This window comes from Halichoerus grypus, chromosome 15 (assembly GCF_964656455.1).
Source record: "Halichoerus grypus chromosome 15, mHalGry1.hap1.1, whole genome shotgun sequence".
Taxonomy (NCBI): Eukaryota; Metazoa; Chordata; class Mammalia; order Carnivora; family Phocidae; genus Halichoerus; species Halichoerus grypus.
Window position 1 is genome coordinate 25728252 of NC_135726.1, and position 26061 is coordinate 25754312.

General features: G+C 42.8%; 1 protein-coding gene, 1 non-coding gene and 1 pseudogene across 5 annotated transcripts; 2 read left to right on the forward strand and 1 right to left on the reverse strand.

Annotated features, from left to right (window-relative positions):
* Nucleotides 1–1632: 1632 nt before the first annotated feature.
* On the reverse strand, nucleotides 1633–18886 carry GINS3 (GINS complex subunit 3). 4 transcript variants are annotated; one of them, XM_078063817.1, is made up of 6 exons: nucleotides 18827–18886; nucleotides 15735–15844; nucleotides 13805–13846; nucleotides 11058–11311; nucleotides 4731–4964; nucleotides 1633–3130 (listed from the first exon to the last, which is right to left on the reverse strand). In XM_078063817.1, exons 4-6 carry the CDS (start codon nucleotides 11241–11243, stop codon nucleotides 2900–2902), a joined length of 651 nt encoding a protein of 216 aa, XP_077919943.1. In that variant the 5' UTR covers nucleotides 11244–11311; nucleotides 13805–13846; nucleotides 15735–15844; nucleotides 18827–18886; the 3' UTR covers nucleotides 1633–2899. The 4 variants fall into 4 exon arrangements, with proteins under 4 accessions (XP_077919943.1, XP_077919946.1, XP_077919944.1 ...); XM_078063820.1 differs by lacking the exon at nucleotides 15735–15844 and having other exon boundaries at nucleotides 18827–18884; XM_078063818.1 differs by lacking the exon at nucleotides 18827–18886 and having other exon boundaries at nucleotides 15735–15898.
* Nucleotides 18578–18677, forward strand: LOC118555879 (U6 spliceosomal RNA). Its single transcript, XR_004927195.1, has one exon. It is a non-coding gene; the product is annotated as a U6 spliceosomal RNA (small nuclear RNA).
* Nucleotides 18887–24845: 5959 nt separating the features above from the next.
* Nucleotides 24846–25644, forward strand: LOC118555852 (transmembrane protein 126A pseudogene; annotated as a pseudogene).
* Nucleotides 25645–26061: the final 417 nt, after the last annotated feature.

Genomic DNA, 26061 nt, shown 5'->3' on the forward strand with positions numbered 1-26061 from the left:
GGTGACTCAGTCGGTTAAGCGTCATACTCTTGATTTCAGCTCAGGTCATGATTTCGGGGTCTTGAGATTGAGCCCTACATCGGGCTCCATGCTCAGTGGGGATTCTGCTGGAGATTCTCTCCTTCTGCCCCTCTTCCTGCTCACCCTCTCTCTCTAATAAGTAAATCTTTAAAAAAATAAATTTAAAAAATTTCTATACCATATCACTGGGATTAAGTGACCTTCTTAACAAAAGGGGCTGGGATGGCAGAATGACCTTTTTCTTGGAGATGGGAGGGTTTTGAGCTGAGAATGAGTAAGATCTGATTTATTTTTGAACAAGACCACTCTGGCTGCTACAGTGGTAAGTCTCAGGGTGGGGTGGAGGGTGGATGCAGGGGGGCAGTTGGGAGGCGACCACAACCATCCAGTGCAAGACTGGAGGTGGGAAAGACGTGGTTAGACTGTGCAGGTGATTTGAAGGTAGACCCAAAAGACATGGAGAGGAAGGGCAGGGCCAAGGACGCACCCAGGTTTTTGTCCTGTGCAACAGGGAAGGATGGCATTGTCAGAAACAGAGAAGAGAAAGATTATAGGAGGAGCAGACTGAGGAAGATCAGCTCCATTTCAGCCATGTTAGGTCAGATGTTGAAATAGAAATGTCAAGCAGGTGGCTGGATCCAAGTCTGGAGTTGGAGGGAGGGGTCTGAGCTGGAGATCAAATTTTGGGCAGTCAACAGCACAGATGGTATTTAAAGCTTGAGATGGGATAAGATGCTCTTGGAAGTGAGAACGGCTAGGAGAGACCCGAGGACTGAGCCTGGGGCTGTCCAAAGTTCAGAGGTCAAAGAGAGCAGGAGGGATGGACTCAGGAGACCAAGACTTGCCCCACTCCCCTGGCAGCCCAGATGATCCCAGGGAAAAACCTGAATATGGTGAGGTCTTTGCATATAACTAAGACCAGAGTTACCCGGGAACAGAGCCTTAGGGGGAAAGTATACACATTTCCCCACTTGATTTTAATAGCAATTTGCTATTTGAGTCATTTGTGGACTCGTTTTGAAAAATTCACCTCTTTGAAGGGATCAAATAGTAATCTATAAGCCTAATTTGGGGAGGACTGCAGGGTAGAGGGGCAGTAATTGAAAGACTTAAAGGCAACCTTGTAACTGGAAATAGGTTTCAAAAGCTACTTATAATAATCTGTTCAAAATGTAAAACGGAATAAATTCTGCACATGCATACCCACTTATTCCCGGCATGTGACTCCTGCACAATTTTTTTTTCCCAATAAGAGAAAAAAATGGCAGCAGCCTTAGGATAGACTTTAAATACAAAGCTATCTGTGAAAACAGTGAATCCAAAAATGAAATAATACGCTTTTCTCATTCTGACTATGAATCGTGCCCAGGGCCCTGGCTATATGTCAATGCTGTGCTAGCGATGGAAGGCCCACCTTTCTGGAACACATCTCATTCCTACAGAGAACGTCCCTCATATTCATGAGTCTGGTGCAAACAAAAGAGCAGCCACTAAAACACGGATTTAGTTGTGCATTATTGCCGGATACGATCAAAGACAAAATTCTCTGATCACTTTTGTCTGATCATCTGTAGTACTCGAGTTACAGAAATAGTACTTGTACAGAATGTATTCATGTGCAAAACGATCATTTATTTAGCACCAAAATCAAATTATAAAAACATTGGTTCCATCTTGAAACATGCACTTTAAAAATTCTAAGTTTGCAGGGAGACATCTGCACAATCCGGATCCCCAAAGCCCTCTGTAATTTCTAATGACAAAGACAACTGGCACTCATTGTGGGAAGTCAACGCGGAGACAACGACCCTTCGAACGGGGTGGCCTACAGGGAATGATGCTTCTTCTCAGCCCCAGGTTTCTGCCTTGATCTCCAGGGAAGAGCTCTGTGCTTGCTGAAACAGATCCTCAGTAAATGGTGAGGAATCCTCCAGGTAATAACGCTGCTGAATTTACTGAAGAGGAAAAACATCGTCAAGGTCTGCTGCCTCCTTACATTTGCCACGTGAAGCTTCTCAAACGGGGCCCTTCCTAACCAGCCACCCTAAAGTCCAGCTTTCAGTGTAAGAAGGGCTGGTTAACACCCTTTAATAACTACTTTGCGATTCCAAATGACTCCCTGGCAGCTTTTCTAGGGAGGGAAGGAACTGCTGTGCAGGTGGCTCTGAAGATCTCCAGACAAAAGCCAGGCTTGGGTTAACCACTTCCCATCCAGGCTGACTGCAGAGATCTGTGACGTCCAGACCCCAAAGCCCCGATGACAGACGAGGAAAGCAATACTTTCCCTTTAGTAGAAGCCTCGCCACTCATCTGCCTTCTCCTTTTCCTTCTTTATTCTTGGCAACTGTCTTTGGAAATTGGGGTAACTCCCCACAGGCAGGGGACACAAGTAAGACCGGCATCCTGGGAGTGCTATCCTCTGAGCACCCACGAGGAAGATGGAGCAGTTAAGCTCCAGAGAACATTTGTGAGCAGGCGGAGATGGCCCATTTGTACCTGTCCTTTGGAGCTAGTGAAACTGGACATTGGAGGCTGTCACACTCCCGGGTACAAGAGATCCCAGTTCCAACTGTACTTCGATGCATGTATTAACCATCCTTCTTTATGAAGGACTTTGGTGTCTCCACGGCTGGGGGTTCATGGGGTAAGTAGGCCTGGGCTGTGGGTCAGCGGTGGGACAGTCTCGTGTGCCTTATAGGCCAGGGACATCCTCCGGCATGTCCTTCCCCAACCAGATGGTACCACTTCCGGGACTGCTGCGGGAAATAAGTCATGACATGGGACATGGTTCTGGTCCTATACAAGGTCAATGAGGCTCCTATCAAGGACACACAGGGTGTTTCCCTCCAGTGGGAGCACTTCTGTGTTCTTCTGGCCTTCAGTCGTCCATGTCAGTGAGTTTTCTCTTCTTATAGTTCTGAACGAGGCTGGAGGCTGTGATCTGAGAAGCCTGCCCCTTCTCCCAACACTGGAAGTCGTTCAGTCCTTTCTGTCCTGTTTGAAACAAGCCCCTCTCCATCTCGTCCAGCCTGGCCACCAGTGCCGAAGTGTCTTCATTGTAAGCGTTCTGGGAGGAGTCCATGATGCGGCGAAAGCGTCCAATGAATGTCTGAAGGAGAAGGGAGTGAGAGAGTTCAGATCCGTTCTTACCCCTGAACCTTTTCGTTTTAAAGATTTTACTTCTAAGTAATCTCTACACCAAGTTCAAGTGGGGCTCGCTCGATCTCACAACCCTGAGATCAAGAGTCGCACGCTCCACCGACTGAGCCAGCCAGGCGCACCATCCCTGAACACTTAGATGTCACGAAGGGAAAGACTTTGGTGTAGGACTCAGTCGGAAGGAGGTCTGAGGCGCCTTTACCACTCGAGGAAGTTATTTCACGTCACCACGCCTCGATTTCCCTGTCTGTGAAATGGACTGTTAGGAAAATCCAAGGGGTTGTTAGGGAAACCAATGAAGGAACACATGTAGAGCATCTTGCAAATGGCTGGCAAGAGGAAGCTCCTTGAAAAGCATTACGCGTTATTGTTATTAGTGACAAAGGCCATAATAATGTACTGTGACAGGTGCAGGTTTCAACAGAGAAGACTCCTAATCTAATTGAACGCATTTTCTACTTTTTTCAGTCTGAGAGCAGGACAGAGACACATGTGATCTAGGGGTGTCACTCTACCCCAGGGCTCCGAGACCAAGCCATGAGCCCCGGCTTCAGTTTCTTCCACTGCCTCATGGTGATGTCACCTTATGTATAAGCAACTTTATAGGACTTCAAAGCAGTGATGGGAAAAGAAAACATGGAACTCACTAGCAAAGGGCAGTGTTCCAGTTCAAGAACATGTCCTGGAGACATTGTAAGACAAATGGGTCTTTCTTATTTTTAGCTTTCTGCTCACAAGAGTTTCCTAAGCTCCAACGGTCTATAGTCTGTGTATTGGCTTCTTTATCTGAATGGAGAGCAATGAAGTTTTTCTTAACTACCCACATTAAAAACAGCACCGGTACACGTTAGCCCAAATAAGCCTTGAGCCTGATGGAAAGCATGTGCACGGTCTGGGGAGAATATGTGTCTTCAGCCACCAGTGCTTATAAAGCTAGAAATGAGGGAGTAAAACAGGTAGAAAAGGTGGTTTCTTCTCATATTAACAGAATAAAAAGTTAAAATAAGGTCATATCGTAAAGGATGGTACTATGTGTATAACACAGTCTTGTCCATGGAACATAACAGTAATAGATACCATTTATGAAATAGCACAACATAATCTCACTGTGGTGCGATAATTTTGGCACTATTATATCTCCACTTAACAGGTGAAAAATTGAGAAGCCTAGAGAGGTCAAGCAGCTTGACCAAATGACACACGTCTTAACCCCAGAGCAAGCAACATGCGCATTCCTGACAGGAGCCCTCAGGCCAGTCCCGGGGCTGGGCTGGTGCATTTGTGTGCCCGTCCCCTGTGCTCAACCATCATCCCTTTCTTATTTCTAGGACTTCCTGTTGGTTCCAACTCTAAACAAGCAAATATGAAGAGCCGCAGACCAATCATTTTTAAGTATGTATAAACCCAGTCTAATTGTCGGCTGATGTGGAAAAACGAATAAACTAATTGTATAAATGATACTCTTCCCTGGGGAACAGTGAAGTCTGCTGGCTGCCACATGGGCTCCTGGCACACGTGCAGGGCCCTAGGTTTTCAGGTCAATCACTTGCCTGCAGGAGAGACTGGGAAATGTCTGCATTCTCTGGACTGTCGAAATGCAGGAGCTGGGAGCCAAACCCATAGAAATGGGGCCCCAGCTTGTGGAGGTCCACCACATTGGCATCAGCACTGAACACCGTCCTCCAACCTTGTTGGTAGATCTTGGGAAGTTCCACAGAAAGGATCCGCCGCTTGTTGTCAAAAAGTCCCTTTGTCAGCCACAAGGGGAGTTCAAGCTTTGAGCCCTGCGTCAGACAAGAATGCCGGTTTTAACAATAAATCACATAGTAAATGTGTGCGGCAGAAAGGAAATACACACGCCCTGGGCAAATATCAGTGGTGCCTATTCTATTTGGGGGCAGGGCTATCACACGCAGAAGATCTAGTTGTGAGCTGAAAAACTGAAGTTTTATGTCATGATGGAATGGTGAGAGAAATGGATTTATTCAACAAAAGCATAGTACAGAACAAAAATGTGGTATAAAGGGAAAGTTTTCTAACTCACATAAATAAAAACTTCCAATTGCAGACACTTCAGAAATATAATAAACATTTCTGCTTTCTTTGAATATTCAATATCTATTCCTCATATACACTTATTGGGGGCCTACTATGTGCTAAGAAGCACCACCCTGGGTGCTGGGGGCTATAAGGAAAAACAGGATCAGCTTGAGCTCAGACCACAGCTCCTCTGTATCCCGCTTCAGAGATGGCAGAAAAGATAAATCTCTCTATATTTTTAAAGCCTTAACAGAATTGGAAAATATGGTGAGGTAGCCACGACCAACCAGAAATTAAGAGAAATATCCAAAAAAATAAAAGTCAAACCTAACTAAGTTGAAAGAGGTAACAACCGCATAGAACTCTCACAGAGCAGAACTGTCACAAAAGGTGGACTCGGCTTTGCAGTGTGTGTGAGCAGAGCTTTTAGCCAACCTCCCAGGGCTGGGGAGACAAATGTTGAGCTCAAGGCTGCCAAAGCAGCCAGAACATAAGGGACCAAGATTTGAAAAAAAAAAAAAGGACAGAGAGACAATTAAGTCCAATTTCTGTACTAAATATCAAGAGTAATTAGGTACCAACTTTAAAATAAATTAAAAAAAAAAAAAATCAAATGGAAATTCCAGATCTGGGAAATCCAAGAATTGAACTTTAAGAACTCAATGCGGGGGAGGGGCACCTGGGTGGCTCAGTCGGTTAAGCATCTGACTCTTGATTTCGGCTCAGGTCATGATCTCAGGGTCGTGAGACTGAGCCGCCCATTGGGATTCTCTCTCTCCCTCTGCCCCTCCCCACTTAAAAAAAAGAAGAACTCAATAGATTAAGTCACATTTGACTGGCTTACCAGATTTGACACAGATAGAGGGTCATGAATTGAAAGAAGGGTGAATAGAAAATATCCAATTGAAGCATAGAAAGAAAATACAGAAAAGAGCATGAGAAATCGACTATGGAATATGGAAGAAAGGAAAGAAAGGAAAGAAAGGAAAGAAAGAAAGAAAGAAATGGAGTCTAACCTGCATGTAATTTGAAGCCCAGAAAGAGAGGAGGAATAGATTGAATAGTATGTGAAAAGACAATGGCCATGGATTTTCCAAAATTAAAGAGATATCACATCACAGACTCTAGGAACATTATGAACACCGAGTAGGAAAAATACTAATAAAACCACAACTCAGCACATCTTACTCAAATTGCTGGAAGATGAAGACCTAGAGAAAATCTCAGAAAGCACTGCTGGTGGGGGTGAGAACACATCTCCTTTACAAAAAGAGCTAAAAGAGTTAAAGCCAACCCCTCAACTGAAATGATGGAAGACACAAAACAATGAAAATGGAACAACATCTTCTATTTATTTATTTTTTAAAAGATTTTATTTATTTGAGAGATAGAGAGCACAAGCAGAGGGAGCAGCAGTCAGAGGGAGAGGGAGAAGCAGACTCCCCACTGAGCAGGGAGCCCGATGTGGGGCTTGATCCCAGGACCCCGGGATCATGACCTGAGCCGAAGGCAGACACTTAACCGACTGAGCCACCCAGGTGCCCTAGAATGACATCTTTTAAAAAGGCCTGAAATAACTGCAAATCTAAAATTCTATACCCAGTGAAAATATCCTTCAAAAGCAAAGGGGAAATAAAGGCATTTTCACACAGGAAATGTGCAGAAAGTTAACAGAGCAAGCCCAAGACTGCCCTCCTTAGAAGGGTCTGCTTGCAAGGTTGGTCCTTGGTGGGTGTCCTGGAACCTGGGTTTCAGGAGGGTTCCCACTATTCTCAGAATGGATACGAGTGTCTCATTGTGCTTAAACAGTTTGCACAATGTGGTTTATGTGGAATACCTGCTTTTCTTCTGGGAGCCTGGACTCTTGGTATATGTTAGGTAGAGTGCCTATGTAACTAGCTCTCAATAAGACCTTGGGTACTGAGTCTCTAATGAGCTTCCCTGGTACACTAATATTTCACACATGTGGTCATAATGCATTATTGGAGAAATTCAGTGCATCCTGTGTCTCCACTGGGACAGGACTCTTGGAAGCTTGTGTCCAGCTTTCTGCAAACTTCATCCCACATACCCTTTCCCTTTGCTGATTTTACTCTGTATCCTTTTATTGTATTAAAACTTAAACATAAGAATGACTGTATGCTGAGTCCTTTGAGTTCTCTTAGTGAATCATCAAACCTGGGGTTGGTCTTGGGGACCCCTTGTACAGACAGAAATGGAGAATTTATCACCAGAAGACACAGAGTAAGGAAATCTTGAAGGGAGAATGAAAATGATCCCAGGAAGAAATAAGGAAATGCAGGACACAAAGTAAAAAATAGGAAGGCAAAAGTAAACATAAATATATCAATAATTAAATTAAATGTAAACAAATTAAATACACCAATTGGAAAATTGTCTAACCGAATAAAACCAAAACCCAACTATATGCTGCTTAAAAGAGATATATCTTAAATATAAAGAAACAGAAAGGTTGAAAAAATGCCATGCAAATAGTAGTCAAAAGAAAGGAGCATACTAGAGATAAAGGGGACATCTGACAATAACAAAAGGATCGTCATATCCACAAGAAAAAGATAGGTATCTGTCTAAACTGACAGAAGTAAAAGGAGAAACAGACGAATCCATAATCATAGCGGGAGACTTTGGCATATCTCTTTAGATAAATAATAGCAAAAAAACCCCAGTAAAATTATAGAAGACCTCAACAAAACAAATAGCAAACTTGACCTAACTTACATTATTTATCACACACCATGACTTCATAACACACATCTGTTCAAGTGCATATAGAATGGCTAAATGGATTTTATGCTGCAGTATAAAACAAGCCTTAACTTTCAAATGACTGAAATTTTTCAGACTACATTCTCTGGCCATAGTGGAATGAATTAAACTAGAAATCAAAAATAAAAAGATGAAGAGCGAAATCCCAACATGTTTGGAATTAAGCACTGGTCTTCTAAATAATCATGAGTCAAAGAAGAAATCACAATGGAAATTAGAAATTATTTTGAACTCACTGATATGAAAATAAAACATAACAAATCAAAACTTGTGGAATGCAGTTAAAGCTGTGCTCAGAGGAAATGTAGAGCTAAAAAATGCATAAAGGAAGGCTGAAAAATCAATGACCCGGGGACCCATCTCAAAATGCATGGGCAGGATTGTGGGGGGTGGGAAACAATACAAAATTAAGCCCAAAGAAAGTAGCAGGAAAGAACTAATTATAAGAACTTAATGACTTAGAAAACAAAGGTACAAAGAAGAAAACTGACAGAGCTATAAGTTAGTTCTTTTAAAAGACTAATAAAACAGATGAACATATGGGAGGGGGAAAAAAAGAGAGAGAAGGAAACAAACCAAAACAGATTCTTAACGACAGGGAACAAACTGAGGGTTGATGGAGGGAGGTAGGTGGGGGGGTGGGCTAGATGGGGGATGGGCATTAAGGAGGGCACTTGTTGTGACGAGCACCGGGTACTGTATGTAAGTGATGAATCACTGAATTCTACTCCTGAAACTAATATTGCACTGTGTGTTAACTAACTAGAATTTAAATAAAATTTTGAAGAAAAAAAGTAAAAGACTAATGCATTTGATACACTCCTAGCAAGGCTAATGAAAGGAGCATAATTTCTCCATATCAAGAATAAAAACCAAGACACCAATATAATCCTACAGATTAAAGAAAGATAGTAAAAGGATATTTTGAACATTATACTGTTACATTTGGAAATTTATATGAAATCGTCAAATTCCTAGGGGAGAAAACAATGTACCAAGAGAAACACAGGAAGAAACAGAAAATCTGAATAGTCCTACATCTAGGAATGAAATTAAATATATCATTAAAAACCTTCCTACACAAATCTCCCACACAGAAGAATTCCAAATAATTTATGTAGACACTCTGCCCTCAAAGAAATAGAGCCTAACTCCCCATTCCTTATGTGAGGCTGTGCATAATGACTCCCTCCCAAAGAGAACAGTATGGAAAGGTGGAAAAAAGTAACTTTTTTTTTTTTTTTTTTTGCGAAGGAGAGAGCAGGGGAGAAAGAGAGACAGAGGTGGGGAGGGGCAGAGGGAGAGGGAGAGAATCCTAAGCAGGCTCCACTCCGAGCACAGAGCCCAGCTCTGGGCTCAATCCCATGACCCTGAGATCATGATCTGAGCCGAAATCAAGAGTTGGATGCTTAACCAGCTGAGCCACCCAAGCGCCCTGGAAAAAAGTAACTTTATGGTGAAGAATCCTGACAAACACTACCTCAGCCAGGTGATCGAGGTTCCTATCAATGTGATAAGCCATGCCGACAGTATGCGCCCTTGATATGATGCCATAAAAATGGCACTTTACCTCTGTGATCTTCCTCAAAAACCGTCACTGCAGTCTGACCATGATGGAAACATCAGACAAATCCCAACTGAGGAACATTCCACAAATTATCTGACCAGCACCCCACAAAACTGTCATGGTCATTAAAAACAAGGAAAATCTGATGAACTGTCACAGCCAAGAGCAGCCTAAGGAGATGGGATACTAAATGCAATGGGGTGGCCTGGATGGAATCCCGGAACACAAAAAGGACATTTGGTAAAACGAAGGCAATATGAATAAAGTATGCGCAGCACATCTCTGTTCAGCAGTATGTACGAGAACAAAATCCTTATCTACTATAATGCAAAGCCCAGAAATGATGTCTTAATTTTTTAAGACAAGAAAACAAGCTTAAGACTATTATTTAGAAACACAGAGGCAAATCCTAAAGAAACTATTTAAAAAGTCGACAGACTGGGTGGAGCAAGGAAAAGTGGGGGAAAGCAAGGCAGGGCCCACTATTTTTTGTTATACATTTGTTGGTACCATTTGACCTTTAAAACTTTGTATATGCAGGGGCGCCTGGGTGGCTCAGTCGTTAAGCGTGTGCCTTCGGCTCAGGTCATGATCCCGGGGTCCTGGGGTCCTGGGATGGAGCCCCGCATCGGGCTCCCTGCTCAGCGGGAAGCCTGCTTCTCCCTCTCCCACTCCCCCTGCTCGTGTTCCCTCTCTCGCTGTGTCTCTCTCTGTCAAATAAATAAATAAAATCTTAAAAAAAAAACACTTTGTACATGCATTACTTTGATAAAAACTAAAACAAACACGCCAAACTAACACACCCTTCCAAACAAAATGTAGGTTAAAGAGGAGGTAACAAAATAACCATGACGAGCCCGTTCCTGGGACCGACGTGCGTGTGAAGTCCCACAGCTCCAGGCTCCAATCCCAAGCTCACCATTTGCAGTGGGACCCTGGGCAAGGTACACAACCTTTCTGAGCTTCAGATTCCTAGTGCGTAACCCTATCTAACTATAGGGTCGTTGAAGGATTAAAGGGGTAACAGATGGGAAAATTTCCTCCCCCACCCCATCCACGCCGGCACTAAAGCCCTCGGTAGACAGTTGCCGATACCGTCATCATTGCGCAGGAATCAATCTAGCAATTTGCGGTTCCCAGACGTATCAGAAGCCAAACAGGCTCAGAACCCCGATCCTGAAGCGGTCAGTAGTAGCCAATCCTTAAGCCTTCGACACAGGACGGGGCGGCTGGGGGCACTGTTCAATTTGGACAGTTTCAAAAATGAAATGAGACCACCTAGCATAAATTTGGTTTCACACAGGAGGCGAAAGCTAAGAAACCACTTCAGCGCGCTGAGACCCGCCAATAAAACTCGTGTGTGCGTACATCCCAGCTTCCCCCTAAAACGACAAATCCCAAGAGGCAGCGCGGGTCGGGCGCGGCCGCGAGGCCCACCGGGAATTGTAGTGTTTTCAGGTGGAACCCGCGCCTAAAGGATTACCTGAGGGATCGCGTGGTCAGTCTCGGCCCCTCCGCTCCGCTCCAGGAAGAAAGCGCCGAGGCGAGGCATGGGGGTCTCTGTGCGCACCGGGAGCTTCTCGTGGGACATCAGGATGTCGTCCAAGGACAGAAAGTTTTCCTCAGGCCCCAGCGCACCCGACTCCACCCGGAAATAAGCCTCGGACATGGCAGCGGCGGCGGCTTGAACTTCTCCGCTTCCACTAGTGGGATGCCGGGAGTCCGGGATGTAAAAGCCTGAAAAAGCGGACGCAGGTCAGGGTTGTGAAAGGTGTGGGGTTTGCTGCGGCCGCCAGGCTGGATTGAAAATTTTCCCGCTCCGGGGACGGGCCAGACCGGAGCAATCGATCCCGGAGGGTTTGCCCAGGCAGAAGCAATCGACAACCTGCGGACTTGGTCCCACGTGATTAGGGGCGGGGCGCAGTACCCCACCCGCCCCCGGAAGATTTCTTCCGCGCGGAGTGTGAGCTCAGTGTGGGAGCCTTAATTAAAGGAGCTGGAAATGCCCATTGAAGTTGCTGGATGCATTTGTACTAGATTGTTTATGTGGTCCTTTAAATGTTTACATGAAGTTAAAAACACTGCAACACATTTGGGGTCTCATAAAAGGGCATCATTGTGGTCTCCGTCTAAGGCTTGATCAAGTCAGACCTATTTTCTACAAAACAAAACCTCCAGCACTAGACCCAGAGAGTTATGGACTATTTGTAGTATTTTGGCATGGGTAAGGGATGGAGTAGGAGGAGAGAGGGGGAAAGCACTGGGCTATGTCTGGCTCACGAAGGTCCTGAGTTTACTTCAGGGCCTCCCAGTTCACCTTACCATCCGCTGGAAATCTCCTTTCATGGCCTTAATTTGAACCTTAAAAGAGGAAATCTGATTGGCCCAGTTTGTCTTTTTGAAGAAGGTCGTAACAGTCATATGTTGCCTGCTACCCTATAGATTGGATGGGTTCCCGTGTCAGGTGCAATCGCTTGTCTAGTTGGGGGAAAGGGGTAGGGAAGGGATCATGGTTATGTAAAAATTAATAAAGAGAAACCTCACTAAGATGGAGTTGGGAGATTCAGCAGGGGGAGCTCTCATGCCCTACCACTCTTTGCCAATTACAAATCCAACAGGGAGAGAAGGACCTTGCACATGGATACAATTTTACTACCTTAGCAAGAGGAAGAAAGGTTTTCTTTCCTCCAAAGGCCCAGCCAATGAGAAACAGCCACAACTCAGCCAATGAGAAGCCACTGTACGTTGAACTCCTGTTTTACTCTAATGGACTTCTTGTTTATAACAGCTTCCCCAAGTGCCCCTCTCCTCCATAAATGAGCCAAGTCTCATGTGTTCTCTGATCTTGTCTTTGGTTTTGCCATAGGTTGCTTGCGCTGGATGGCCATTCTCTGCTATTTCCAAATAAACCTATTTTTGCTGGTAAAATAACTGGCAGTTTTATGTTTACGGTTTATAGTTACATGCTACCAGACTTGGTAGCTCTTCATTCACAGGTGTGGGCAGTGGCAGTGTTGAGAGATGCGCTGTAGAACTTCATACAGAAGGGCATTTTCTGGGGTTAGTAGAGCTATGAGCAAAGGGTTCATGGGAAGGGAGATGTGTATTAATCATGTTTCTTATTCCCTGCTTTTTAAGATGCTGTGACATCTTGGGGATTTAGCCCCCCCCCCCCCCCCGGGCCCAGGAGCTGTCCTCTTTGGGTGAGCTAATTCCTAGAGTAACAAACAACTTGTCTGTGAACACACTTTCCGTTAACCAAACAGTCAAAAGCAATACCTGGCAACTAATTGGATATAGGAAGTGAAGGGCAGAGAGGGGTCAAAGGTGATTCAAGTTTTTAACCTGGTTGACCAAGTGGATGGAGATGTCACTAACAGAAATACAGAGCACAGGAATATGGGCAATTTGGGGTAACAGATGAGTTGGTATGGCACTTACGATGGAGTCTAGGAGCCTCTAGACAGGTAGGTCTGCAGCCCTGCGGAGAAACCACCTTGAACCTTCAGTTAAGGTTCTATTTAGAGGTAGTTACAGGAGAGCCTTTAAATTTATCATATTTTAAATGTTCAGTTTGCTACACTATCCGATGTAAAAGTAAACATAATTCATAGTCAATATTTATAATTTCATGAAATGACTGTAGGGTCAATACAGTGAATATGTTAATTTGTCTAATTGAAGGCAATGCAGGTTATTTACTGACAAGGCCAGTAAGCTATTTTTGATGTTGAAACCGTTAAGATGGATGATTAATGATTTATCAGTGCCAAGAAAGGCATTATTTTTGTACAGAGACCATTGGCTCTAAACCAAAAAATACCACAGCTATTTTAATACTAAAGTAACAGGCCAGTGTTTAAGATAAAACCAGATTACCTTGTTTTTCTTCCATGATGTCTTGGCTCACCATGAAACTCATTCACTGCTTGTGTATTTTTGCTCTGTTTAATCTATCCTCTTTTTGAACTACTGAGTAAGCCAGAAAAAGTGAAATTAAAGTTTGAGCTTATGATGCTAAACAATTGCATTAATTCACTTGACACAAGTGGTACATAGTTTGTCAAATATAGATCTGTTTATAGCCTATATTTTAAGAGCCAGGAATGTTTCTTTTCTCTCCGAAAGCTTATGTTCCTTACTACCCAGCCAATCAATCTATGAACCAGAATTGCACTAGACAGAATTTCAGCATATTTATGATATTCAGAGTGTGTTCAATGTATTTACCTTATACAGAATTTCAGTATTCCAAAGGTGTCTGCTGGATTCCTGAAAAAAAAAAAAAAAAAAAAACAATACTAACTTTCCCAGTGTCATCAAGATTGCAGAGTCCTAGAACCGTGGGACACACACAGACTTTAGATCAGCAAAACCAAAAGCAACTTTAAATCTTTTTTTTTTAATATACTGGTTCTTTCTAAATTTCTTCCTCTGAGTGGGGAGACTGTGACGCAAGTGACAGAAATCCAGATCCGGGGGATGGGGGAGGATCTATGGAGGGATTAAAAAAAAAGAAGAAGAAATATATTGGACTCCATCCTTCCAGCTGCTTCCTAGGTCAAAAGTTCTAGGGTTTTTCTTTATTCATCTCCTCTTATACTCTATAACTGGTCCATCAGCAATCTGATTATTTCTCATCACTGTGGTCCACACCAACATCATCTCTTGCATGGATTTTTGCAACAGTTTCCTGTCTAGTCTTGCCTCTGCCCATGACCTCCTTATGGTTGAAAGCTGCAGGCACACTGATTTCTCAGGGCTTGGCACTGTCTGTTTCCACCCCCTGGATTGCCTTTCTCTTGGATTTCCACGTGGGTGGTCCCTTTCAGGTCTTTGTATTCAAAAGTCACCTTCTCAGTGAGGCCTCCCTCACCACCTTATCCAAAATTTTAGCCCTCCCTGACTGACCCTCTCTCTCTCTCTCTTTTTTTTTTCCCTTTAGGACTATCACTCTCTTATGTTCTATATATATTACTTTTTTAACTTGTTTCTTATCCGTCACCCCTACTTGAACATTAGCTCCACGAGGGCAGGGATTCCTGGGGTGTATTTTTTTTTTAATTTTTTTTTTAAAGATTTTATTTATTTATTTGAGAGAGAGAGAATGAGAGACAGAGAGCATGAGAGGGAGGAGGGTCAGAGGGAGAAGCAGACTCCCTGCCGAGCAGGGAGCCCGATGCGGGACTCGATCCTGGGACTCCAGGATCATGACCTGAGCCAAAGGCAGTCGCTTAACCAACTGAGCCACCCAGGCGCCCCTGAGGTGTATTTTTAATTACTATATCCCTACTTCCTCGTGCATATTACGCACTTCATAAATATTTGTTGAATGAATTAGTGGTTCTTTATTTAGAGTGGTGATATTATTTTCCTTTAAAACATTAAGCAAAAAACAATGAATCAATCTTAAGTAAATAATAGTACATGTGGTATGCACATATTATGAAAGTCACAAAGGGTAGTAGTGAAACACGGAGAACACTGAATTAAAGTGGTAAAAAAAAATAGGGGTGCCTGGGTGGCTCAGTCAGTTAAGCATCCGACTCTTGATTTTGGCTCAGGTCGTGATCTCCCCAAATCGGGCTCCATGCTCAGCAGGGAGTCTGCTTGAGATTCTCTCGCTCTCCCGCTGCCCCTCTCCCCACTCATGCACACACACTTTCTCTCTAAAATAAATAATCTTTTTTTAAAAAAAATGGTAAAAATAGGGGCGCCTGGGTGGCTCAGTCGTTAAGCGTCTGCCTTCGGCTCAGGTCATGATCCCAGGGTCCTGGGATCGAGCCCCACATCGGGCTCCCTGCTCCGCGGGAAGCCTGCTTCTCCCTCTCCCACTCCCCCTGCTTGTGTTCCCTCTCTCGCTGTGTCTCTCTGTCAAATAAATAAAATCTTAAAAAAAAAAAAAAAGAAAAAAAATGGTAAAAATAGTTTGCCAAGGTACAGATTAGGTTGCATAATCTTCTAGATTCGTGAACTTAAGTTGAAACTCATTGGTTGAGCTCCCCTGATTTAAAGTTGTTGAAGTTTTGGTAGAACTATACTGAATTTTACCTTCACGCCAACTGTAAATATGGAATGTGTAAGCAAAAGGAGCGAACAGGACTTAAAATGGCTTAGCCCCCTACCCATGGAACATTTCCAGCAACCGTTTATACTTAACTGCTGTGTGACTTCTGGAATCCAACAGGCCTGGATAGAGTCCTACTTGCACCACTTCAGTTGGCTTTGTGACCTTGGAGAAGTTACCTATCTGAAGCTTAGTTTTTGCACCTGTAAAATGGGGACAATAATGGTAGGAGTGGAATGAATGAGCCAATATACGCAGAGCACTTAGCTCAGGGCCTGGCCCATACATAGCAAGGGCTCAGTAAATGTCCTTCTCACCATCATTATTCAGATGTGTCTGTTCACTGCTGTGTCCTCTGCACCTCAAATAACACCTGGCACATAGCACACACTCTGAGGCTCAAGGCTATCATCATTCATTATTATCCTCATCGATCTAGGCTTGGCTACACTTGCCTCCCCGGCAATTCACATTTCCAAATGGACTTGTAGAGGAAGATCGGTATTCTTCAACTTTTTTCCGCGAAGATTCAGATACAACTTATCTCCTCTGAGTTCAAATTATTAAAGGGTTTTTTTTTTTTCGTATTTTGAAATTACAGTACTATGTTTGAAATTTTATTATGTAAGGTTAATGGATTTAAATCACTGGAGCTCATTTTTACATAATTTAAATGTTCTTTTGGTTGAGCTATTTCTTGAGCACTGCTCCAAAACGCCTTCAATGAGATCAAAATAAACTGATAGGCATGATGCGAACTTATGTGTGGGTAGTGCCAATTTTAGATTCTTCCCACAGTCTTCAGCAGTACTAGGAGACATTGTAAACCCATCTCATATATCCAGAGAGATTCAGTGTGTGTGTCACCCTCCTAACTTGGCAAAGGAGCAGTGATCACATCGTTATAATTGAGGTACTTGTTTTATCCAACTTTTCTTTTTCTGTATTCCCAGCTCCATAAAAATACCCCTTCCTCACGTTCCTATATTTTCAACTTTTTTTATATATAATTTAATCCATGATCTCATAGCCAGAGTTCCCCTCAGTCCAAAGTGGGTGGAGTGGCAGGTAAATTCATTAGTATGAGAAGAATATGGGGAAGAAGAGCTATCATTTATTCATCGAGATGCTCGGAGGCTGCAGGGCTACTGGTGTGGACATGAAGAAGAATATGACGTGTCCTGGACTGTCTAGGAGGTTGGCGCCCAGTGGAGGAAATAGTAACATGAGTTGATAAAAAGCTATGATAGAACTGTGTCCAAAATATTATGGAATCTCAGAAAGAGTGGTGAATTCTGACCTGGACAGAATAGGGGTTCACGAAGGCTTTACAAAGGAAGGTGCCTAAGAATGGGGCCTCTGGGTGTGAGGAGGACTTTTTTAGCAGGCCCACAGATGTGAGAAGGGGGTCATTCCAGACCCAAGGATCAACTCTGAGCGAAGAGGTAAGATTGTGAAGGTTCAAGATGAAAGTTCTTTCCTTTCAAAGGGGCCCCTCCTTTTGCCTTGCATATTCGAGTTAATGGCTCCACCATTCACCTGATTACCTGTATCTATCTGGCAAGGAACAGCAAAATTCAATTCAAACCGGCTTAAACATCAGGGGATTTCTAGACTCCATAACTGGAGAGCCCAGGACTTCATGGTCAGTTGATCCAACAGCCCAAGGGTGTCTCTGGGGATCTATCTTTGCTTTGCTCTGCCTATAGTCAGCTCCAGTGTATGGCTCATTCCCCTGGGGTCACAAAATGTTTGCCAGTTAAGTCAGGCCTACAAGCTTCCTTGTTCTTGTTCAGTTGGGGAGAGCATTCAGTCTGAGCCTTCCAATTGAGAGTTCTGACATTCCCCTTCATTGCCATGTTTAGACCACATGCTCACTCCTGAACCCAAAACTATAGCCAGACCAATGGAATGTGCTAATTAGTATAAGTCAGTCCAAGCCCACCATTAGTGGAGATAGGGTGAGCTTCCCCAAAGCACATGGGCTGCACAATAGGGAAGGTTTGGGGTCAATTCTGGAGTGTTCTTAGGATGGGGGAGGCTGGGTAGGAAACAAATAAATGTGTACTACAATCACTACCCAATCAGGAACCTGGGAGAATTCAGTATTGCTTCCTTTCTTGCTTCCCCATGTCCAACTGGTCAATACATTCTGCTGATTCTACCTTCTTACCATTGCTTTGTCTGTCCAATGGCTTTTGTTCAAGTCCTCATCATTTCTCACCCATACTCTTAAAATCCCTCCTGACTGTTTTTTTCTCTGTCTCTACTCTCTCCTTGCTCCAAAGTTCCTTTGTGCTTCTCTGGCAGTGATCTTCCTGTCCAAAAGATCTGATCCTGTTACTCCCAGCTTACAACCCAAATCACCCCCTGTTGGTTACAGAATAAATTCTAAATTCCTCGTTAAGTCTTAGGTGTCTTCTAAGAACTGTGTATGAGTTTGCTAGGACCACCATAACAAAATACTGCAGACTGGATGGCTTAACCAACAGAAATTTTTCTCATAGGCCTGGAGGCTATAAGTCTAAGATCAAGGTGTCAGCAGGGTTGGTTTCTCCTGAGGCTCTTCTCCTTGGTTTGCAGATGGCCACCTTCTTGCTGTGTCCTCACATGGCTTTTCCTCTGTGCATGCACTCCTTGCTGTCTCTTCCTCTTCTTCTTTTAGTTAAAGATTTTATTTATTTATTTGAGAGAGAGAAAGAGAGAGAGAGAAGAGGAACAGAGGGAGAGGGACAAGCAGACTCCATGGCGAACATGGAGCCTGATGAGGGGCTCGATCTCACGACTCTGAGATCATGACCTGAGCTGAAATCAAGAGTTGGATGCTTAACTGACTGAGCCACCCAGGCGCCCCTCTCTTCCTCCTCTTATACGGATGCCAGTACTATTGGATTAGGGCCCCACCCCTATGACTTTATTTAACCTTAAAGGCCAGGGCTTACTTGCAGAGCACAGAGTAAAATTGGGAGGATGTCAGAAAGATTAGCATGGACCCTTACAAGGATGATGTGAATTTGTGAGGCATTCCATATTTTTCACAGTATTACCCCGTATATTACACGCTAATCACAAAGAGGAAAAGGAACTTTTACAGTGGAGAGATCTGCTAGTCACCACCATACGGAAGGGCTCAAACCTAACATACGAACAGTGGGACAATCTCTGCAGTATGTGTACTGACTCACCTATGATACCAACCTGAATCCAAGCAAGCGTCTAGACGTCACGGGAAATATGGGAGTTGGGTTGGGGGTGGGGGCGCTGTGAGAAAGATACCAAGAGGAAACAAGTAGACAAAGTCAGAATGTGGACCATTCTACAAGGGCACCAACCAATAAAACACTGTTTGGAGGAATCTGGTACCTGACTGTAAGATGTATGTTTATGACCTCAGAAACACAAGATGGTTCTTTGTAATCCACTCAGGTGTACAAAAAGCTCTCTGAGAGTCTTAAGGGCATGATTTATAGCTCCTCTCAGCTAGACAGCAGTGCTTCTAATACAGGTATACCTCATTTTATTGTGCTTTGCAGAGATTGTTGTTTGTTTGTTTTTTTGCAAACTGAAGATTTATGGCAACCCTGCATTAAGCAAGTCTGTTGGTGCCATTCTCCCAACAGCATTTGCTCACTTCATGTCTCTGTGTCACATATTGGTAATTATCACAATATTTCAAATTTTTTCGTTATTATTATATTTGTTACAGTGATCTGTGATCAGTGATTGTGACTTGCTGAAAGCTCAGATGATGGTCAGTATTTTTTAGCAATAAAGTATTTTTTAATTAATACATTCTTTAGATAATGCTATTACACATTTAATAGACTACAGTATAGTGTAAATATAAATGTTCTATGCACTGGGTAACCAAAAAATTCATTTGACTCGCTCTTTTGGGGTGGTCAGAACTGAACCTGTAATATCTCGGAGGTATGCTTCTACTCCTAAGGATGTGGTCCAACAGAAGCTTCACAAGTCACCGAGGATAAGGAAAGGCATCTCTTGAAGAACCTGATCCTGATGTCATAATGGGATGAGATTTTGCAGAAGTCCTGGAAAAGGGTGCGTGTCTTTTGCAAGTGAAAGAAAAGTAAATAATTTGTGGCTGGAGGGCCCAATGGTCTCATGGCAACTTTTAAGACATAGCTTCAACTTTTTAAAATATGGTAGGGCTTTGTGACTAGTTCAAGCAATATGTGATGGAAGTGATGCTCTGTGACTCTGAAGCAAGGTCATAAAAAGTAATGCAGCCTCTGTCCTGTTTACCTAAACACTTGCTTTCAGATGATGAGCATTATATCAGAAAACGGACCACTTTGAGCCATTGTGGTAGAAAGACTCCATGGACATGCTCTGGTGGGCACTCCCAGCTGAGCTCAGCCTTCCAGCCACCCCAACCCAGGTGCTCAGCAGACATGACCATGAAGCCAACTTGGACCCTCCAAACCAGTCCATCTGTCAGCTGAATACCAGCCAGCGACTTCTGTCAACGTTATAGGAAACAGAAGAATTGCTTGACTAGGTCCTGTCTGAATTCGTGATTCACAAAACTGAGATACAAATTGTTGTTTTAAGGGATACCTGGCTGGCTTGGTCAGTAGAGCGTGTGACTCTTGATCTCAGGGTTGTGAGTTCAAGCCCCACGTTGGATGTAGAGATTACTTAAAAATAAATCTTTAAAAAAATTAAAATTAAAAAAATATTTGTTTAAGCTACTAAGGTTTTAGAATATTTTAAAATTTCTTTCTAGGGGCGCCTGGGTGCCTCAGTCAGTTAAATGTCTGCCTTCGGCTCAGATCATGATCTCAGGGTCCTGGGATCAAGCCCCACATTGGGCTCCCTGCTCAGCGGAGAGCCTGCTTCTCCCTCTCCCTCTGTGTGCATGCTCTCTCTCTCAAAATAATAAATAAATAAAATCTTAAAAAAATAAATAAAAAATAAAGTACTTAGGGTAGTCAAATTCATAGACAAAGCAAGTCAAATGGTGGTGGCCAGGAGCTAAGGGGAGGGGAGAATGGGGAGTTAATGTTTAATGGGTATAGAGACTCGGTTTGGAAAGATAAAGTTGTGGAGCTGGATGGTGGTGATGGTTGTACACCATGAATGTACTTAATCCCACTGACAGTCCTCTGAAAAATGGTAAATTTTGGGGTGCCTGGGTAGCTCAGTCATTAAGCATCTGCCTTGGGCTCAGGTCATGGTCCTGGGGTCCTGGGATCGAGCCCCGCATTGGACTCCCTTCTCCGCGGGAAGCCTGCTTCTCCCTCTCCCACTCCCCCTGCTTATGTTCCCTCTCTCACTGTGTCTCTCTCTGTCAAATAGATAAATAAAAGCTTTTTTTTTTTTTTTTAAATTTTTTTTTATTGTTATGTTAATCCCCATACATTACATCATTAGTTTTAGATATAGTGTTCCATGATTCATTGTTTGTGCATAACACCCAGTGCTCCATGCAGAACGTGCCCTCCTCAATACCCATCACCAGGCTAACCCATCCTCCCACCCCCCTCCCCTCTAGAACCCTCAGTTTGTTTTTCAGAGTCCATCGTCTCTCATGGTTCTTCTCCCAAATAAAAGCTTTTTAAAAATGGTAAATTTTATGTCATGTCTCATTTACCACAGTTTGAATAGAAAAATTTAATGTTGGATGGCTGGTGTGGTAATCAGAATATTGACACCCCCCCCCCAAACACATCAAGACCTAATTCCTGGAAACTGGAAATATGTTCCATGGCAAGGGGGAAATAAGGTTGTCAATCAACTGACCTTGAGATAGGGAGATTATGCTGGATGATTCAGGCCAACCCAGTGCAAACACAAGGATCTTCATAAGTGACGTAGCGAGGCCACAGAGAGTGTCAGAGATTTCAAGATGCTGCTCTGTTGGCTCTTTAAGTGGGAGAAGGGGTGATGAGCTAAGGAATGCAGAAGCTGGAAACCCAAGGAAACAGATTCTCCTTTTGAGCCTTCAGAAGGAACAGGGTCCAGCTGACATCTTGGCTCTAACCCTATGGGACCCGTTTCAGACTTGTGTCCTCCAGAACTGAAACATAACAGGCTTGGTGTAGTTGTAAGCCGCTAGGTTTGTGGTGGTTTTTAATACAAAGGGCAAGGACATAATTAGAAGAAATGTTAAGGCATAACCACATTTGGTCTCTAGTACTATGAAATATTTTAGGCATTCCCAAAAAGGCGTAATGATCTGACTACCTGTATATCCAGGTTTGCACAACACGGAAAGAGTAAGCAATGAAAATGCAAATCTGATCATTTTCTCCTTACAGCCATCAGTGGTTCCTATAACCTGTAGGAGAAAGCTTAAATCTTTGCTTCTAACTGGGCTCCTGCTTGAGGTTTTGGCCTAATCCTCTGCCTGGCCCTCTAGAAATGCTGAATTTCTGGTATTCTCACTCCCCAAGCTTGTTTGCTCATGCCTCAATGTCTTTGCCTATGCCGTTCCCTCTGCTTAGAGTGCCATACCCTCCTCGCTGTACCCGGCCTAGCCTCCACTCCTTATTTACTTCTCACCTCAGCTCAAAGCCTTCTCTAACCTCCAGGTGCAGCTTAGCTCCTTTTTTTTCAATCTTTACTACAGAGAGCATCCATGGGAAACAGTGATACCTACCATAGTACAATGAAATTATTTGGAACCCGACTGCTAGACCACAAGCTACTTGAAGACAGTAGCTTGACTCATTGGCATATACCATTTGCTGAAGTCTTTCAGCTAAAGCTCCCTCCATATACATGAAAGAATTGTGTAATGAGCCCTTTGTTGTTTTAAAAATAACAGCCTGGAGCATTGACTTGCATAAAAGATAGTAATATTATCTGATTTTGATATATGAAAAGATCATGTAGTACTCTTCTATTTTTGGAAAGTCACTTTTCAGTTGTATAAATTTGATTTCATTTTTTAAAAAACATTTTTTTAATTTATTTGAGAGAGACAGAGCACGAGAGAGCACGAGTGGTGGGATGGGTAGGACAGAGGGAGAGGGAGAAGCAGACTTGCTGCTGAGCAGGGAGGCCGATGTGGGGCTCAATCCCAGGACCCTGGGATCATGACCTAAGCCGAAGGCAGACGCTTAACCGACTGAGCCACCCAGGCACCCCTAAATTTTATTTCATTTTAAGCAAAGTTTAAACTCATCTTAAAAGTCAGCAACTACGACAAACAAAATCCCTTTTTTACCTATCAGATTGGCAAAGATTTTAAAAATTTGAGAAGACACTGTGTTGAATATGACTATAAATTGGTTCAACCTCTTTGGAGGATAATTCAGCCACTATCAAGATATAAAGTGAATATAGTTTTTAATGTAATAATTCTATTTCTAGGATTTTTTTCCTGTAGTTTCCTGTGCATGTGTGAAAAGATATGTACAAAGACATTTATTGAAGTGTTGTTCCTAATAATAGTAAAAGATTAGAGTCAAGTAAAAGCCTATTGGTAGGACACTGGTAAAATAAATTAAGGCGATTTTACCATGGAACACTATGGAACCATTAAAAAGAATGAGGCAGATCCATATTACTGATTGACAGGATATCCAAGTTTTATTCTTTAAACCATTGATGATTTTATTGATAAAGATAATGCTAATTGATAAAGAATGCAAGCCAAATGTATACTTCTGAAATGATTAAATTTTATTTACTTGACACTATTCTAGGTGAGAGATTAAGTAAAATTAGTGATATAAGCCAAATGATGCAGGAATCAAATTCAGTGTGTATAATGCTCTTCATAGCATCAAAGGAATTAAGAAATTCTTTGAAGAAAACCAATGATAATGTTTATCGAACACTGGTCACTGATGCTAGAGAAATTGCAGAACCTCTTGATTTTGACACCAACTTTTCCCCATTAAAAAAAAAGTAGAAAATAAAAAGGAGGAAAATCCTCAGCTGGAAAATCTCATGACTTGAAAGTTATGTTCTTTTTAAAATTTTTTTAAAGATTTATTTATTTATTTTAGAGAGAGAGAAAGCGGTGGTGGGGCAGAGGGAGAGAGAGAGAGAATCCTCAAGCAGACTCCTCACTCAGCGCAGAGCCCAACACGGGGCTCAATCTCACAACCCACATATCATGACCTGTGCTGAAATCAAGAGTCAGACGCTTATCCAACTGAGCCACCCAGGTACCCCCTGAAAGTTATGTTCTTAAGTGAAGCAACAACAACAACAACAACACTGTAAAAAGGCAAGAAAAAGAAACAGAAGACATATAGCTTAGAAAGGAAGCAATAAAACTCCCTATATGCAGAAAAAGTAATGACAAACACCAAATGCTGGCGAGGATGCAAAGAAACTGGGTTGCCGATGGAAATGTAAAGTGGTTAAAATAGAAGTTTGGCAATTTCTTTTATTTATTTATTTATTTTTTTAAAGATTTTATTTATTTATTTGAGAGAGAGAATGAGACAGAGAGAGAGAGAGCATGAGAGGGGGGAGGATCAGAGGGAGAAGCAGACTCCCTGCTGAGCAGGGAGTCCGAGAAGTTTGGCAATTTCTTATAAAATAAACATAAAATTACCATATGGCCCAACAATCATACTCTTGGGCATTTACCCAAAAGAAATGAAAACGTATGTTGACACAAAAACTTGTGCATGAATGTTCATAGCAGCTTGATTGATAAGAGCCCCACACTGAAAACTACCCAGACGTCTTCCAACAGGTTAACAGCTAAGTAAACTGTGGTACATCCATACTGGGGGAGACTGCTCAGCAATAAAAAGGAACAAATTGGGGTGCCTGGGTGGTTCAGTCAGGTTAAGCTATGAACTCTTGATGTCGGCTCAGGTCATGATATCAGGGTCAGAAGATCGAGTCTTGCATTGGGCTCAACACTCAGTGGGGAGTCTGCTTGTCCCTCTCCTCTGCCCCTCCTATCTCCCCCCCACCCACGTGCTCTTTTTCTCTCTCAAATAAATAAATATATAAATAAAACCTTAAAAAAAAAAAAAAAGGAATGAACTGCTCAGACATACAACACTTTAGATGAATCTCCAGGAAATTATGCTTGGAGAAAAAGAGCCAATACCAAAGGTTACTTACTGTATGCTTCCACTTACATAACATTTTTGAAAAGACAAAATTTTGGGGGCACCTGGCTGGTTTAGTCAGTAGAGCATGCAACTCTTGATCTCGGGGTTGTGAGTTCGAGCCCCACACTGGGTGTAGAGATTGCTTTAAAAAATTAAAATTAAAATTAAAAGAAAAGAGGACTCGAGTCACGTGTCAGCCAGAGATGGCTGCACTCAGGGTAGGTGAGCAAAGGTTGGAGCGAGCCCCATCGTGGTCGCCGAGGCCGGGTGGAGGCACCGACTGCTGCGAGGAGAGCATAAGGTACCGGCGTCCCGGAAAAAAAGGTGTCTATTATTGAAAAATATTTTAAGGCTCAAGATGGAAAATCATGAACCGGATGATCCTGTCAAGGAAGACTTAATTTTCAATATCATAACCAGAAAAATTAACCAACTCCCAGAAGCAGAAAGGAATCTGTTTGAACATGGATCAACATATGTTGGACTTAATGCTGGTCTCTGTGGTCTAATAGCAAATAGTCTTTTTCAACGCATCCTAAATGTGACAGGCTCATATAGCCGCTGGCTTACCAAGGGCAGTGATCCCATTTGTGACTGCGCTCATATCTTACAAAGGTTTTATAAGTTTACCTTTGAATACAGGTGATTTGAATTGTGAAACCTGTACCATAACACGGGGTGGATTGGTTGGTCTCATTTCTGGTGCTCTGTACCCTGTTATCTTGGCTATACCTATGAATGGTGACCTAGCAGCCAGATACAAGTCAGCCCCGCTACCAGAGAAAGGAAACATCTTGACTTACTGGACTAGAATTTCTAAGCCTGTCTTTAGAAAGAGGTTATTTCCCATTTTGCTCCAGACTATGTTTGCAGCATACCTTGGATCTAGACAATATAAGCTAATTATAAAGGCCCTTCAGTTACCCGAACCTGGCCTAGAAATTCAGTGACTGAATGTATACACAAAAATAGAATTGTAATGTATGAAAAAAATAAAACCAAAAGAAAAGACAAAATATTAGAAATGGAGAATGGATTTGTAGTTTGCCAGGGGTTCAGGATGAGGAAGGGGCTGGGAGGGAGATGGGTATGGTTATAAAAGCATCCCCAAAAGATATGTTTGTGGTGACGGAGCTGTTCTGTCTTGACTGTGGCGGTGAATATATGAATCTGCACATGTGGTAAGATTGTTCAGAGCTGAATACACATAAAGGAGCACAAGGAAAAGTGAAATCTGAATTATGTGGATGAAATGTATCGATGTCCATATCCTGGTTGCAATAGCATAGAACAGTTTTGCAAGATGTTACCACTGGGGAGAACTGGGTAAAGGGTACATGGATCTCTCTGGGTTGTTTCTTATAATT

Bases quoted from the DNA above. Each gene is read 5' to 3' on its own strand.
- GINS3 (XM_078063817.1), bottom strand. From the start codon at position 11,243: ATGTCCGAGGCTTATTTCCGGGTGGAGTCGGGTGCGCTGGGGCCTGAG. The intron at 4,965-11,057 runs GTAATCCTTTAG...TGTCTGACGCAG, and splicing joins CTGACCACGCGATCCCTCAG to GGCTCAAAGCTTGAACTCCC. The intron at 3,131-4,730 runs GCAAGTGATTGA...CTTCTCCTTCAG, and splicing joins TTTCCCAGTCTCTCCTGCAG to ACATTCATTGGACGCTTTCG.